This window comes from Zonotrichia albicollis, chromosome 5 (genome assembly GCF_047830755.1).
Source record: "Zonotrichia albicollis isolate bZonAlb1 chromosome 5, bZonAlb1.hap1, whole genome shotgun sequence".
NCBI classification, from domain to species: Eukaryota; Metazoa; Chordata; class Aves; order Passeriformes; family Passerellidae; genus Zonotrichia; species Zonotrichia albicollis.
In genome coordinates, this window is record NC_133823.1 from 29325549 (window position 1) to 29340098 (window position 14550).

The 14550-nt window shown below is 36.8% G+C and overlaps 1 protein-coding gene across 7 annotated transcripts in view; it reads left to right on the forward strand.

Moving 5' to 3' along the window:
* RAPGEF2 (Rap guanine nucleotide exchange factor 2) overlaps positions 1-14550 on the forward strand; it is a 184879-nt gene that overhangs the window by 89776 nt on the left and 80553 nt on the right. For 5 of the 7 annotated variants that reach the window (XM_074541181.1, XM_005486312.4, XM_005486314.4 and 2 more), the window contains exons 5-7: positions 4898-4973; positions 7084-7251; positions 9890-9907. In XM_074541181.1, coding sequence (XP_074397282.1) covers positions 4898-4973; positions 7084-7251; positions 9890-9907 — 262 coding nt within the window. The remainder of the gene's footprint in view (positions 1-4897; positions 4974-7083; positions 7252-9889; positions 9908-14550) is intronic. The other 2 variants (XM_005486313.4, XM_026792959.2) reach the window with 1 other exon arrangement.

The following is a 14550-nucleotide window of genomic DNA, read 5'->3' on the forward strand; positions in this document are numbered from 1 at the left end:
TGGCTGTCTCTGTGTGTAAGTGCTTATAAAAATGCATGTGTTGCTTGTGGCTTTAGATGTTTCATTTAATTGAAGTACTTTGTTGTTTAGTTTTATTAGCAAATCTATTCAATTTGAAGGGGAATAAATGCAGACGGTGGTCCTAAATTATTGTGTTGTTGTTTGCTAGCCATAGGCATATTTAAACTACTGTAGTTTCATAATAGTGAAGAGTTTTTCTAATGAAAAATGAGAATATAAACTTGGGAAACATCAAACCCCTTAATTTTCATTTAAAACTTGTCTTCTGTTAACAAGCATGAGACCTGAAAACTGAAACCTCTGTTCTTTAGCCACCTATGTATGTTTTCAGTATAACAAGTTGTAAGCTGAGAAACGTGTGTAGTAAGATACACTTATGGATAGGGGAACTGTCATCTCTGATCAGTGTAAATTCAATTTAAGAATGCATTAAAATGCAAATCAAATTGTAAACTACTTACATGGGTTAAAATACCTGCTTTTAATACATAGTGAGAAAAAACAGGGTTTTTTAATACTAATGACTTTATTTGGAAATAATGTTTTTAAATAGTCAAGTGGGAAATTAGACTTTTGTCAATTCATTAAAGGAATAATGTAGTTAGGGAGAAATTGCTTGGGGAAAATACCTGGCTGTCCACTATAAAGTAGATTCCTGTAAATAATATTTTTATATGTCTTTACATAGTTGTTTGGGTTAGGGCTTTTTGTTTGTTTTTTTTTTCCAGGGAGGGGTAGTTGGTGTTGTTATAATTTTTTTTGTTTTGATTAAAGTAGGTTTATATTCACATCATGCATTCAGTATCCCTATGTGAATACAAGTACTATGATAGAAAAGGACTCCAGAAGTGAAATTCTCTAGGACAGGTACTGAGGAAATCATCTGTGAAGCTTAATACTTGGGGAATGTCAAGTCAGAGCTTGTGTTGGTAGTAGGGAAGAAAAGTGTTGGAAAAGCTGCTGCAAAACAAGGTTCTCTGGGGAATTTAGGTGAGGCAGCAATATCCTGACCAGGCAGCCCTTCTGGCTTTCTAAATCACTGTTATAACTTCTGCATCCCATATTGACAGCTACAATTGCAAAGATACCTTTAAACTGCTTCATCTTCCTTTGGTGAAATTCTCTTATGCTCATCACCGATTTAGAGAAAATAGTTGCAAACCTGTGATTCTTTCAGATGTACCATTGCCCTAATAGTTGCAAACAAACTGTATTTAGGAGTCAAAATTAATAAGGCTTGGTAAGACATTGATTTAAATGGAATGGTATGATACAACCACATATGAAGTGTATATAATGTAAAATTCTCTACTGCATTTTAAAAACAAAAATGGGGTTTAAGCTTATGCTGTCTGTATGCACAGGCTTATCTCACCCTATGGTAAGGGAAGAAGTAAATTTGTCAAATCCCTGACCTATTGAAACCTGCTAATAAAGGCTCTCTACATTGTACTTTAGCTAGCTAATACTCAGGTTGACTTTTTTGTGAGAAATCTGGGTAGTCAAACTCACTTTCTATGGAAAGTCTGGCATCAGAATTTTGTAAAGAATATTGTTTAGTCAAAGTTACTGGAGTAGAGCTGATATTAAGAAGATAATCAGCTCTTCCACTGAAACTTTTTTTGCTTGGTACTGTTTCTGTGTGGTACCTAACATCCCACAAGCCAGCTCACATGCCTGTTTGTAGTTCCTTATATGAAGTTGTTCTGCTGGTATTTCTGAGAGTGGCTTGCATTGGAAAGGACCTGAAAGATCAGATAATTCTAAATCCCCTGCCATGGGTAGAGATTCCTTTCACTGGACCAGGTTGCTCAAGAGCCCCATGCAGCCTGGTCTTGAACAATTTGAGGGATGGAACATCCACATCTTCTCTGGGCAACTGTTCCAGTGCCTCACATTCCTATAATAAAGAATTTTATACAAGGTTTTACATTTTGGACTTTTTTACCAGCTCAGTAAACAGATTGTATCATGTATTGGATATTTACTGCTTCTTATTGCATACTAATGTTTCAAATAACATTTCTTCAATTAAATAGAGTTTTTTTGATGGCCTCCTCTACTGAGTGGCTGGTTGCTGCAGCTAGGTGTTTTGGAGAAGACTCTCACTGAAGTACTTTTTTTATTGATCTTTTATTTTTGCTCCTGTGGGAAACTCTGGTAAATTAATTCAGATACAACTTACTGGATTTGATGCCAGTTGTTTCTCAAGAGCTGCAGGTCAACAAAAAACCTGTGTTCAAGTGTGGTTCTGCAGGAAAGAGTATGCACTGTCATGATGGATGTTCTACCACAGTCAGAGACGGACAATTCTGATGTGCCCAGATGTAGTGGATAGTGCCAAGAGAGTTCCCTAATTTTCCCTGATTATGTGAATTCCTCACTGGTGATGAGTTTTCACCAGAGATTGGAAGTCAGGAGTTTTAGCTGCTGTGGCCATCTGAGAACTGCGGCGCTTGAAAGGTCATTTGACTTTCTTGTGCCTTGATTTACTTGTCTTCTTTCTTACAGCACTTCACAAAGTTTAGAGAGTTTGTTTACAGCCTGAAGTGCCTTGTGATCTTTGGTCAAAGATAATATATACATGTGATGCACTGTCTGCTCTGATAAATTTCGTGCTGTCATAGGAGTCTGAATAGTCCGGGAATGGCGTAGTTATTTGCTGTGAAAGCCAGTGTGTTATTTGGGGGCAGAAATTGAGAATTTTCTTTATAGTAACTGAATTCATGCCTTCTGTCTTAATATGTTGACTACTTCTGGTGCTCAAAGGTGAAATCTAAACAAGTTATTCAAGAATAGAAAAGCACATCCAAAACACAGCTTTTTATTTTTACTCTGTTTGCCAAAGTTTGAAACTTTGGCATGTCAGCAGCAATTAGCAACAGACAGAAGTTCAAGTTGATACTTACAGACAGCAATAGAGGAGGAAGAAAGGTGGAGTTGAAAAGTGTACATGCTTTTTTTGTTGAAATCAGTGCTTTCTCTGAGATGTCCTGGTCCAAGGCTACAAAAATGAGTTGGCAAAAATACAGCAATATGTGTTTTCTAAGTGGGAAGAGAATATTTCTGTGTGTTTCCAAGTAGAGTATCAAATAAGTTGACTTATTGATCAACATTTTTTGCATTTTCGTTTTTCAATCATAGAGTTGATTTACTTTCTCTGTTCTTTACTTCTCCTTTCTGTTTGTAAGGAAAAGCTGTGGTATGAATCAGACTATTGGCTGAGAAAATAAGTTTTGACACTTGTACAACAGTGTAATGAATCAGTATACTGGCTTAATTTTCTGCTGTCTTTAAGAATAGTTGAAATTGCATAACATTCAAGATGGTATCATAGAGTAAAGAAACCTGTGTTTGGTTGCTGGACTGTAGGATGAAGCATGTGTTTGCCTCCAGGAAAAAAAGCATTTTGTTCAGAGACTTCTTTATTGAATATTTCTTTTCAAGAGGCCTAGTATTCTGGAAAATTTTTTTCTATTGTAAAAGTCCCATGTACCATTAAATGTGATTATTATTTTGATGAATAAGCACAGCTGGCATTTCTTTTCAATATGTGACTGCCTTCTTTTTGAGCCTATAAATGTGCTGTTGTCAAGAGATTAGCCTTTGGGGTAGCAGTTAAATTGTTCATTTCTACCGACCGCCAGGCGGGACAGGAACATAGATATGAACTGCCTAGACAGACTGCTCTGAATGATGTGTGAACTGCAGGTTGTGAGTTAGGAAATAAAGCTTAAAACAGTTGTCCTTCACAAACTCTGTACCTTCAGTGTGTTGCCGCATGCCAGCATTGGTTAAAATTCAGATGTTGAAGTTTTGTTGAGTTCTGTTTGTTTTTCAAGATGTTGCCCTGGGGGCTTCAGACAGGAAGGGTTCCCAAGTCCGTTGCACAGTGCCAAGTGAAAGAAAGGGAAAGGCCAAATAATTATATTGGCTTTCAGCTATTTTAGAGTGGATTGGTTACAGCAAACTTGGAGAGGTCCTGAAGCTGCAGGCATTTTATTGTCTGTCCTGCCCTCCAGTCTGCAATGGGAAAGGTCTGGCATTGACCTGGCATTTGTACCCAGGGGAAGAATCACGCATCCCTGACATAAAACTTTAGCTGGATGCCTTTCTTCCACTCTGATGGTGTATGATTGAGAATCGAAGTGTAGAGGTCCTGGTTTTCTCTGAATCATGTACTGGTCCTCTGCTCTCCACCTTTACATCTGCACTTTGAGGATTCTTTGCAGTGAACCCTGCGGGTGCACATATACATCTAATATGGGCAGAGCACTCCAAAAACCAAACCAAAAACCTTTCAGCTTTTTCTTACAGGGAACAAAATATTATGCTTAATTATTCCACTATGATGAGAATGTCTGTGAAAGGCCAGAACAACCTTTTGTCCTCATCTATTTAATTTGGGAATACACTCATTTTCCTATTTTATTAATTCATTTAAATTAGAAAAGAGCTAACTGAAGTTGGTCAGCCTTTTAATTCTTTCTTTGGTGTGCCAGTTAGCTTTTGTTAAAGAAATGCAGATAGCTTAGGTAACTTAATACTGTAATGCCAGAAGATACTCGATCAAACTCTAGTGCAGCTCAGAATCAACTGTGCCTCTTCAGTAGACAGCTCTTGATTGACACTTGTTTTGGTGCTAATAGACTTATTTAGCAAATACTCTTAGGGAACTATGTAAATACAAAATAGACAGCTCTCAGTGTCCTTGGGTCTCACTTACTTGTCAAAGGACATATGCATGAAACTTGTATTGTGCACAGGTATGTATGTTTTCCCTCTGCTTTACAATATCTGGTTAAGATGTAAATATGCTTTTGAATTCTGTTATAGCTTTGATTTCTTTTCTAACTGAAATATTTTTGTTTTTCAGTTTTGGCAAGCGTTCTGCTGGCAGCTTCAGACGTGGATGTGAATGCATTGTTTTAGAGCCTTCTGAAATGATTGTGGTAAGAATATTTTCAGTCAGTTGCTTTCAAATTTTACAGACCAGCTTTGGTAACACTTCAGCTTCCAATAAGACTTATGATTTTCTGGTTTCTACATGATATTTTAATAAATATGAGATGTCATAGCTATAATTTATATTGTTCTTACATTTACATTTTCAGATTTCTTGTAAAACTAAAGTTTTCTTGTGGTGGCAGAATAGTTTGTGTTTTGTTTTTTTTTTTTTTTGTTTTTGTTTTTGTTTTTTTTGAAACAGCTTCATTATTATTATTGGTAAACCTAGATGCTTTAAAGTATTAATTTCAGGTTAATTTAAGTAATTAATGTTTGAATTACATTTAATTTCAACTGTCTCAGGTTTTTAAGAGTAAATTTGAATGTTTTTAAATTTTGTCAACCTTTCTGGGTGAAAGTGAGGGTATTTTGTTAGCAGCATCTGCTGTAGTCCAGTGGCAGAACATTGTCTCTGAGGGTTCACAGGCTTAAAAGTTTTATTTGACACCTCAGGGCACATCATCTGAACAAATGCAGAATTGGTGGGCTAGGTTTTTTTTCTCTCTGTCACAGAGATACAGATCAGTTCATCACAGAGGCATGACAGTTATCTAAGCCATGTAGGTAGCTTAAATATAGACTGTGACACTAATCATTTTTTTTCCTAAAAGGTAGCAGTTTCTGTAAAATTTGTGGAAGCTCAGGAAAATGTGGTATTACTTTAGGATTGTTTATTTCCAGTTTGTGTAGCTTGCATCAAACCATTTAGGAAACAGTTTGTTCTGTTTTCTAGAAGTATACAATTTCACTGGTTGTAGCTGTGTGAACGTCTGCCTGTTTCACATACATTCTGTTTTTAAGTTACGAGGGAGAGTGGTATAAAGATAAGGTATTGGGAAAGGAGATGACTGAACAACGGGAAATTTTTTTGACTGATGGATAATGTTAGGTCAGAGGCAAGTGTTTGCCAAAAAATGGAACTGCCACACTTCTGGAAAGATGAAATTGAATGCTTCACTCAGGCTCTCAAAGGGACAATTGTACTTTGAATAGAAAGAATCCTATCCCAGAGTTGTTTGGGCACACAAGAGGTGTAGCAGGGTGTGAGTGTGAAGGTGTCAGACGTGAAACAGATCCTGCCTGCAGAGGGGATAGACACTGCCTGCTCTTGTGGTGAACCAGGGGCTGTGCTCATCCATTTGAGTTACTGCACTGAAGGCTGTGCTTTGTCACTTGGGCTGACTGATGTGTGACACTTCTGACATGGATAAGCTGCAGATTCATAGGAGTATTTTGTCTAACATTTCCTTGTTGAAAAATGTGCAGGAACCTTGCGAGGTGCCTCATCTCTCATCCTGAGGGATGGAACTGAGTAACAGGAATTAACTGAATCCCCCTATATAGTCAATGTTGGAAGCTGTGATTTTTTTCTTCATTTCCTTGTTAGTCTCAAATAACTCGAGTAAGGTTTCTATTAGTAGGGTAAACACAGAAGAGATGTTGATTTTCAGCCAAATTACTGCAAAAAGATCATTCTCTTCTGCGAAAACCAGAATTATTAGTTCAGATATTTTTATGTCAGCATACTGTTGTGTAGTAAAGTAGTCTTCAAACTCTGTAGACAGTGAAACTGAGCAGACTAATTTTATACTAGGATATACCTAATAGGTATTTTTTATTCTCCCTGTTGTTGTTTTGAAGTGGGTTTTTTTAATGCACAAATCCAGTCTATTAGAAATCCTTTTATGCCTTCAAAATATTTGAAATAATAAAACCAGTCCTGCCTGAAGAGTGAAGCTTTTGCCATGGATCAGTTAGGGAAGATGCTGAATAGATGTCAATAGGGAAGCAGGCAAGTGTTCTCTTGTACCAGTTTTCTTCCTGGAATGTATTGATATTTCTTCTGTTATTTTTGAAAAGTGATCATATTCTGTGATCCTTTCCATACTAATGTTGTTCTATTACTTTTTTAGCAGTGATTTCACACTTAGTGCTGAAAATACAGCAAACTCAAAGCTGGCTGCTGCTTTTTGAAAATAGGATTTCTTCTGTTTCAAAGAGGGAAACATTTTTCTGTCATGTGGGAAAAGACACACTCTCTTGCATCTCTTGTAGGTTGATTACATGGAAGAAAATGAGGAATATTTCCAGCGTCAAGCATCTCACAGGCAATCTCGAAGGAGGTTTAGGAAAATCAACCAGAAAGGGGAGCGACAAACCATTATTGACACTGTTGACCCTTATCCTGTGGGGAAGCCACCTCTTCCTAGAGGCTACCATACTGTAAGCTGTCTGTGTTTATGGTTCACAACAAGTCATAGATAGGAAAACTACTGAAAATAACACAGTCAAAATTACTAAAATTGCTGGTATCTTTCAAGTGTGCTTCTGTGGGGAGGTTTCCCTTCAAAATAACTGTGAATGTGGCTCCATCAGTGCGTGAACGTGTGTGCAGCTTGCATCTCAGTTTGGAGTTGAAAGTACGTTTCTTATGGCTGTGAATGTCGTGTATTATTTTTTAATGTTCCAATCATTATGGGAAATTGTTAAGGAAATTCTGCTCTCATTTCCTTTTCTATTAAGTTACAGTAGAATTAGTTCAGTGTACTGTGTTAAAAGGTCAGTTAGTGAAGCACTCATTCACATATGTGATAACAGGTGTTGCCTGAAAAGGACTGTGCTGCGTGGCAGTACACCAAATTGGATTAAATCTGTCATTTCTTTTTGGAATTGAGAACTGAAATGTGAAATTGAAATGAACTTCTGATGGTATTTGCCCTTTATACTTGGATTTTAGTGAGCTATGTAGTTGGCCCATCATGGAGGAAATAATTTGGTCATTTTACTTGATTGCTTTTGGTGATGAGGGAGGGAATCAACATATGTTTTCAGACTTTCTCTTGAGATGAAAAGAAACTAATAATTAAAACTTTTTCCATGAAATAATTTATAGGGCTTTTAAACTGAGAAAAGCTCTATTAGATTAATATGTTTGTTTTGTATTGATTACAACTGTGAGCAAAATATGGGAAAAGCTGTTTGTCTTTGGCTCTCATTTATTTGTTTAAGCCCTAAATCTGGTAGAACCATAAAGGCATGGGCATAAATGACTTTGTGCATATTTAATCTCATTGAGTTCCATGGACTGAATTTTGTACAGTGTAAGCCATATACACATAAATTTGCAGGATGAGAGCTTTAGTGATTTTAAAATGCCATCTTTGGTACAATGCAGTTGTTAGCTTTTTCAGTTTTTCTTTCCTTACCCTTTATTCCTTGACTTGTTTGCCAGTTCACTGTATATTCAGTGTGTGTCTATAAGTGTGTAGATGTTTGATTACATCTGTTAATTATACAGGCTTTTCCTCATGACTCGAATAATTACATTTTATGCCAACAATTTGGTTTTGTTTATACAACAGCTTTTAATGGTTTAATTTTCAGTGCAGTTTTAATTGCCTCTAGATTTAAGGTGAATTGAGCCAGTTGACTTGGTTTGAAAATAAATAATTTTACTGGCCTGTATTTGGAGGGGGAAAAAAAGTGGTATTGTACTTTGTAGGAATTACAGAAATAATTACTTTTTGTTCATATTATTTAGATGTGTGTGTTGTGCTTAGCAAACAGTGGTAGTATGATTTGTACCTAACTCTAGAAGGGCAATATTTAGATTACACAGTGCCATTTGCATTTGTAGGTCCTTGCCTGTTGTATAAATTTCACTTCAGGTGTGCCTGATGAGTTTTTGTAAGCTTAACTGGTACTAAAAAGCAAAAGTCCATCCTGTGCTATTCTGTTGTGCAAATTCATAATGGTTTTTGTTTATGTGCTGGGAAATCCATTGCAAGCAAGATTTCATATTAAGGTGGAAGAGATTGCCAAATAAACTGTAAAATTTACAATAATTACAGTAAAATGTTGCTTTTTCAAGTGTATTATAATACTTATGTCTGGCTTTATTATTTTTATCAAGGCAAATAGAGTCAAATAAGCTCAAATGAATTTTACAATGTATTAACTACATTTTAGTGACTTTTCATGCTGGTCCATTTCCTCCTATTTTTACAGTATTTGGTGATCTTGTAGACATTATTCCCTCATTCACTTCCACTAGCAATGTTACTTCTATTGCTTTAACCATATGTGTTACAGGCTGCATTGTCTTTTAGCCCTTCCTATTTTATGTCCTTTGACCTCATTTTATTGGTCTTAATTTCTTGAAAAATTGAAAAAAGCAGGATTTTTTTGGAAATACATAGGAATTTAAGACATATTATAGCACATATCTTGTGGACTTGTTGCCCATCTATTCTTTGGTCAGTATCTGTCAGGGTGTAATTTTTGTTTCTAATTTTTGAATTTTTGATAAAAAAAGATGAAAGCATTAAATTAAATTGAAAAAGGATTAATATGATATAATTTTTTCAAGTTTGCTCTTCCATGTGCATGTGTACTAGTTTAGGTGTTACATATAGAAGACTCAAAGTAACAAAGCTGCTTTCATATTATCCTCAAAATCTTCACAATGTGTAATTTTCCTATAGTCTGTTTTACCTTAAATCCATAGAGTTAGCATGTAGAATTGTTGTATTGGTTGTTGATAAATAATTATGTTTTATTTGCAGTAGGCTCTGAATGCTTTTCTTCAGAAGGTTCAAACAGTATTTTCTGAAGAAAGTTTTCTATAGCATAAAAGCAGACATGAAATGCATGGTGTGCTTTTCAAGAATTAAAAATTAAATGCAGTGCTCTCAGTTGCAGCACGGCTTTCTTCAGTAGAGCCAACTTATATGGGATGGTGGACCCTCATTAACATGATTTTAACATTATCTTCATAGTGGTGGAATGTACTATGGCATGTCTGATAATGTTCATCTTTTCCTTTCCTCCTATATGGCATTCATTTCATTTTGGCTCACAGGAATGCACTAAACCTCAGGTATTGTAACTTACTGTGTATGGTCCACTAACAATTTACTCGTGGGTTTGCGGTGTGGTGCCATAATACTGATGCGACATTATGACTAAAATTGCCTTGTAGCCTTTGCTTTGACAGTTCAGCAATCTCATTGTGATGTAAAATACCTGTGTAATTGTGAAATTTACTGACAGCACCATGTCTCTTACACAGCTTGATTGACCTTCCTCGCTTTGGCATTCTTTGATGTTTAGGAAATTAGAACTATAAACAAAGGGTGTATATCAAATATTTAGTGTCTGGCAGGTGCTTTACTCAAGTATCTCCTTCATAGCTCAGAGGACTTAATCTTCGATTTTGACTTAAAAAATTGGCCCTGTGTTTAGTACCTGTATGTCAGTAAAATGGGGAAGTGGAGTGTGACAGGATGTGCAGTAAGGAAACTAAAAAGGTTTTGCCATGGTGTTTCTTGCTTGTCTTCCATTCTGATGGTTTCTACTGACTCAGTATAAAGAGGCTGGATTTTCTGGGCAAAGTATGTCTGAATGGCCATTATCTGAAACACAGGTTTGCCAAGCTAGGGAGAAGAAGGTGCCCAAATAAGTCAAGTATCTTGGAATGGTACCAAACCAAACAAAATATGTACATTTTTCCTGATATCAGATATCCTCAAGTGCTCTCAAAGTGATCTGAAGATCTGAGTGGCATCTTTTAAACTTAAGGGGCATTTGCAGTTGTGCCTGTCAATGCCAAAATAAATTCGGAACATCCATCAGATACGATGTGTATTATTAAATTGTCAAATGTCCCCACTTTCCCCACTTTTATGCTTAAGAAATCTCTTGTGATAGAGCTGAAAACAAATTGAAACTACTTAATTTTTTTTTGGGTTGAAAATTCTCCCTTTCTTCAAACATTGCTTTTGTCTATTTTCCTGCTATTTTTTTACCAGGAAATGTGTTTATTTTAAAAGTTCCTTCTGTGACACATTGTTAAATTCATTTGTCTAAAACACTTGGAGAGTTCAAATTTCAATATATTTCCAGTATCATAGACAAATGATTTCTGGGCTGAATTGTTCTCTTCCTTCAAAGTGTATAGTACACTTCTTTTAGGAACCCAGTTCTTTGCCTTCAGACCAGTGCTCCCCAGTTTTTCAGTGACATGATTCTGAGTAACCTATGGTTACTAAAACACTATGTTTAAGGGCGATAATGTACTTCTCAAATTATGGTAGGAATTTGAAAGACTCCGTACTATTTTATAACTTACCCTAATGTTTGAAAGGTCATTTGATGTGAAATCTAATGTTGAGTATTGGTACTCAGGCACATTACTTTTAGAACAAGTGTTGGTGGTTTCTAGGGTAAGGAAATTAGAAACTTCGTTGCAAATGGAAATAAAATTAATGTGTTTTACCACACAGATAAAATTTCATCCTTTTTTTTACCACCTTTATAGTTTGGTAAAGTTGATCAGTTCCTTTTTGCAAAGGAAAAATTCAAGCCGATAAGTTTGAGCTGTTCTCAAATGAATCTAGAAGATGTTTGCTTGTGCTTCTCATGTGTCAGAAACATCTTTAACTAGGTTAGTGTTAATGCCTCCTTACTTAATGGCAGAAATAGGATTTTAACTCCTGAATGTAGATTTTCATTCTGTGTGTATGTATACTTAAGGCTACATCATATTTTCAGTGCAAAGCCTTTGTTTAGAGTGATTTGACTGAAACAAGTGTGAACCCATTCTCCTGAGAACCTACGTGGCTTTACTTCTGCTTTAGACTGTTGTTTGTTGTGTTGGGTCTTTTTAATATACTTTAAAATGAATAGTCACATGTGGAATGATTTTAATAAAGGATAGACTTTCTTGTAATATCTTACTGCCAGTAAACTTTGTGGCTACTTCAATGTATCTGTGAAGAATAAGTCATGTTCGGTCTGAGTGTTGCTGAGCTGGCTATATAATGTATGGAATATTTGGCATAAATTGACACAAGCTCATAAAGGAAAAATCACTTTGTACAAAATAAGGTGCTGTTCTTTAGTGACATAGAGATTACAAGCAGTGATTTGTAACTCGCCGGTTTGTGATAGTGTGTGTGTCTCTAGACTTGGTATGTAAACTGAGATGTGGGCTTTTACTAGTCTTTACTGTAGTCTTTACTTTGCTAAAGGCAAAGTATCAAATCTTACTGGGGTGTATTTAAAGAGATGCAGGTAGGCCTGTAAGAACAATGCTGAAACACCTGCAGATAGCCCCGGACAGAGAGATGGTGTGAGGTGTTTTACTCTGTGTGCATCTCTCTAGATTTGAATTAGTTAACAGGCTTATGAAATTTGCTGCTAGTGCATTGTCAGCCAGCTGCTGAAATCACTGCAAAAGGGCTCTCTCCCTTTAGTAGCCTTCTTTATCCCATTCAGCTTGAGATTCACGGGGGGTGACAATCCCTTTATCCGGTGTTGGAAAGAAAAGAGTGGTGGGCACAGAGCCATCGATAACCCCGGCTTCCACGCCAGTTACAGGCATGTAACAATTTCATCCTCACACACTGCTGTGGAGCGCTGTCAGATGTGTTCAGGGCAGACAAGTATTCCTTCTGGATTTTATTTGAAGGAGTTGACTGAAAATGTGAATGAGAGGAGGGCTGGAAATTTTACCATGTCTAATGTTGCTGAGTCAAATCTGATCTGCAGCCATGGCTCCCTGAAAAAATAAGCATGAGAGTTTTTTCAAGCTTTTCTTGTGTGTGTGTGTGCTATATTTTTAGAAAAGGATAAGAGCATACTCATTTAGCAGCAAATTGTAGAAAGCTTTCTTCCTGCTCCTATCTTCATTTAAAACTAATAGTGTAAAGCATTGGCAAAGTAGCCTTTTTTTTTCTGAAAAGATTTGGATTCCCATTGTCTGCCAAGAATCTAAAATACTTGGATTGAAAATGTATGTTCAGATTGTTTTATGAAACTAATTTGCCTTTACCTTTCTTTTGTCTGCAAAATGATATTATAAAACTGTTGTATTTCATATTGCTACATTTAGGAAAGATTTAAAAAAAAAAATATTTTTTCCCTGCCTGAATTAGATGCAAAACCCTGGTTGTTTTCCTTTATTCAGTGTCTGGCTACTGAAGCGATATGGAAGTTTATAAGATGACAAGCAGTGTCTTCTGGTTGTTAACGTAGATGACAATTTCAAGAAGTTGATTCAAGTTTTTGTACTTTGTTGGAGAAGTCCAGTATAACTTGGGATAAGGTTTAATCTTCAAAACCATCAATATACCATTGCTTCTCTGCATGTTTTCTTATATTGTAAAATACATGTTGCAGCATGTCTTCCCATGGACCACACATGTGATCATGAAGTAGCTCACATGTACTTGCTTTTCAACAGTGTGGACTTTGCAGTAGCTTGGTAAACTGTATTCAAGTTAGTGCATTGTATTTTCTGTAGTCAAATGATTCCAGTGTCACAGCATACTTAGTTGTCTTGTGGAATTTCACTTGTTTTAAATTAGTTTGAGTCAGTAGAAGTGGTTGCCAGATACCCAGTCTACAAGAAATCTGTTTAAAGGAACACTGTCAATCTTTCAAGCCTGTAAATAGCTGCAGCTTTTAATGGTTCTGATGATTTTTAGAAATACGTAGAACTTCCATTCTAATACAAGATCACTTTCTAAAACAAAATACAAACAGCAGATTTAGTCATGATTACTCACATTAACAATAAGAAAAGCTTGCTTTTAGGGAGAAAGAACCACGTCTAAGAAAATTATTTGACGGGACAATGGGCAGGAAAGTGTGATAGACACAATGAAAGCTTGACTTTGTGAAAAGGTGCAAAGGATGTGGAGAGGTTGGAGGGAAAAAGAATTTTTAAAACATCTTTGACTTTAGAAGTGTTGCAAGTATATTTACAAAGGAAAACGGTGCCCAGAGAAACAAGTGGGGACAAATAGACTCTGTTGTCAGAAATGTTTGGAGTGCAGGATGTTCAAAGGTTTTGGCTTTAGAGGCTTGTATGAGTGATGGTACCTGGACCTATTTAAATGGATTAGATTTTGGAACTTGCTGGTAGCTGATTTTCTCCAGAGAGAGGAAAAATGTGAAGAGGAAGGAAACTGAGAAGGTTCTCCTCTGTGGCTTAGGCAAAATGAAAGCAAGAAGATTGCCTTTATTTTTAAATAGAAGTTGAACTGAAGTCACTCTGTTCCTGGTTATGACACTGTACTGGTTTAGGGCAAATTTGTTAAAGAATCTGCAAAGGACGGCCCCTCCAGAAAGCGAAACCCACACGGCCCCTCCCCCCAACCGGTTCGGGAAAAAATTCCTCGGAGAGAGGTGGAAAGAACCTGTTTATTTGACTGGCCCCGCACCCCGCACCCCCCAGCACACAAAATGAACAATACCCGATGACACCGCTCTGAGAAAGATGGCAAAATCAGAAAGTCTCTTTCGGGGGGGGGGGGGTGGTTGCTCTGTTCTCAGTCCCTCCGGCGCTGGGCCAGCCGCTGCAGCCGAACCTTCGGTGTTCCCGGGTCCCAGTCCGGAGCAGGTTTGAGATGGTCACAGGAACAGGAGAGGAGAAACAGTCCAGGAAGCAATGTGGACTGTTTAGCTAGAACTAGCTAATAAGCAGAGGCAGAAAGCAGAGCAGAAGCAAGAGCAGAA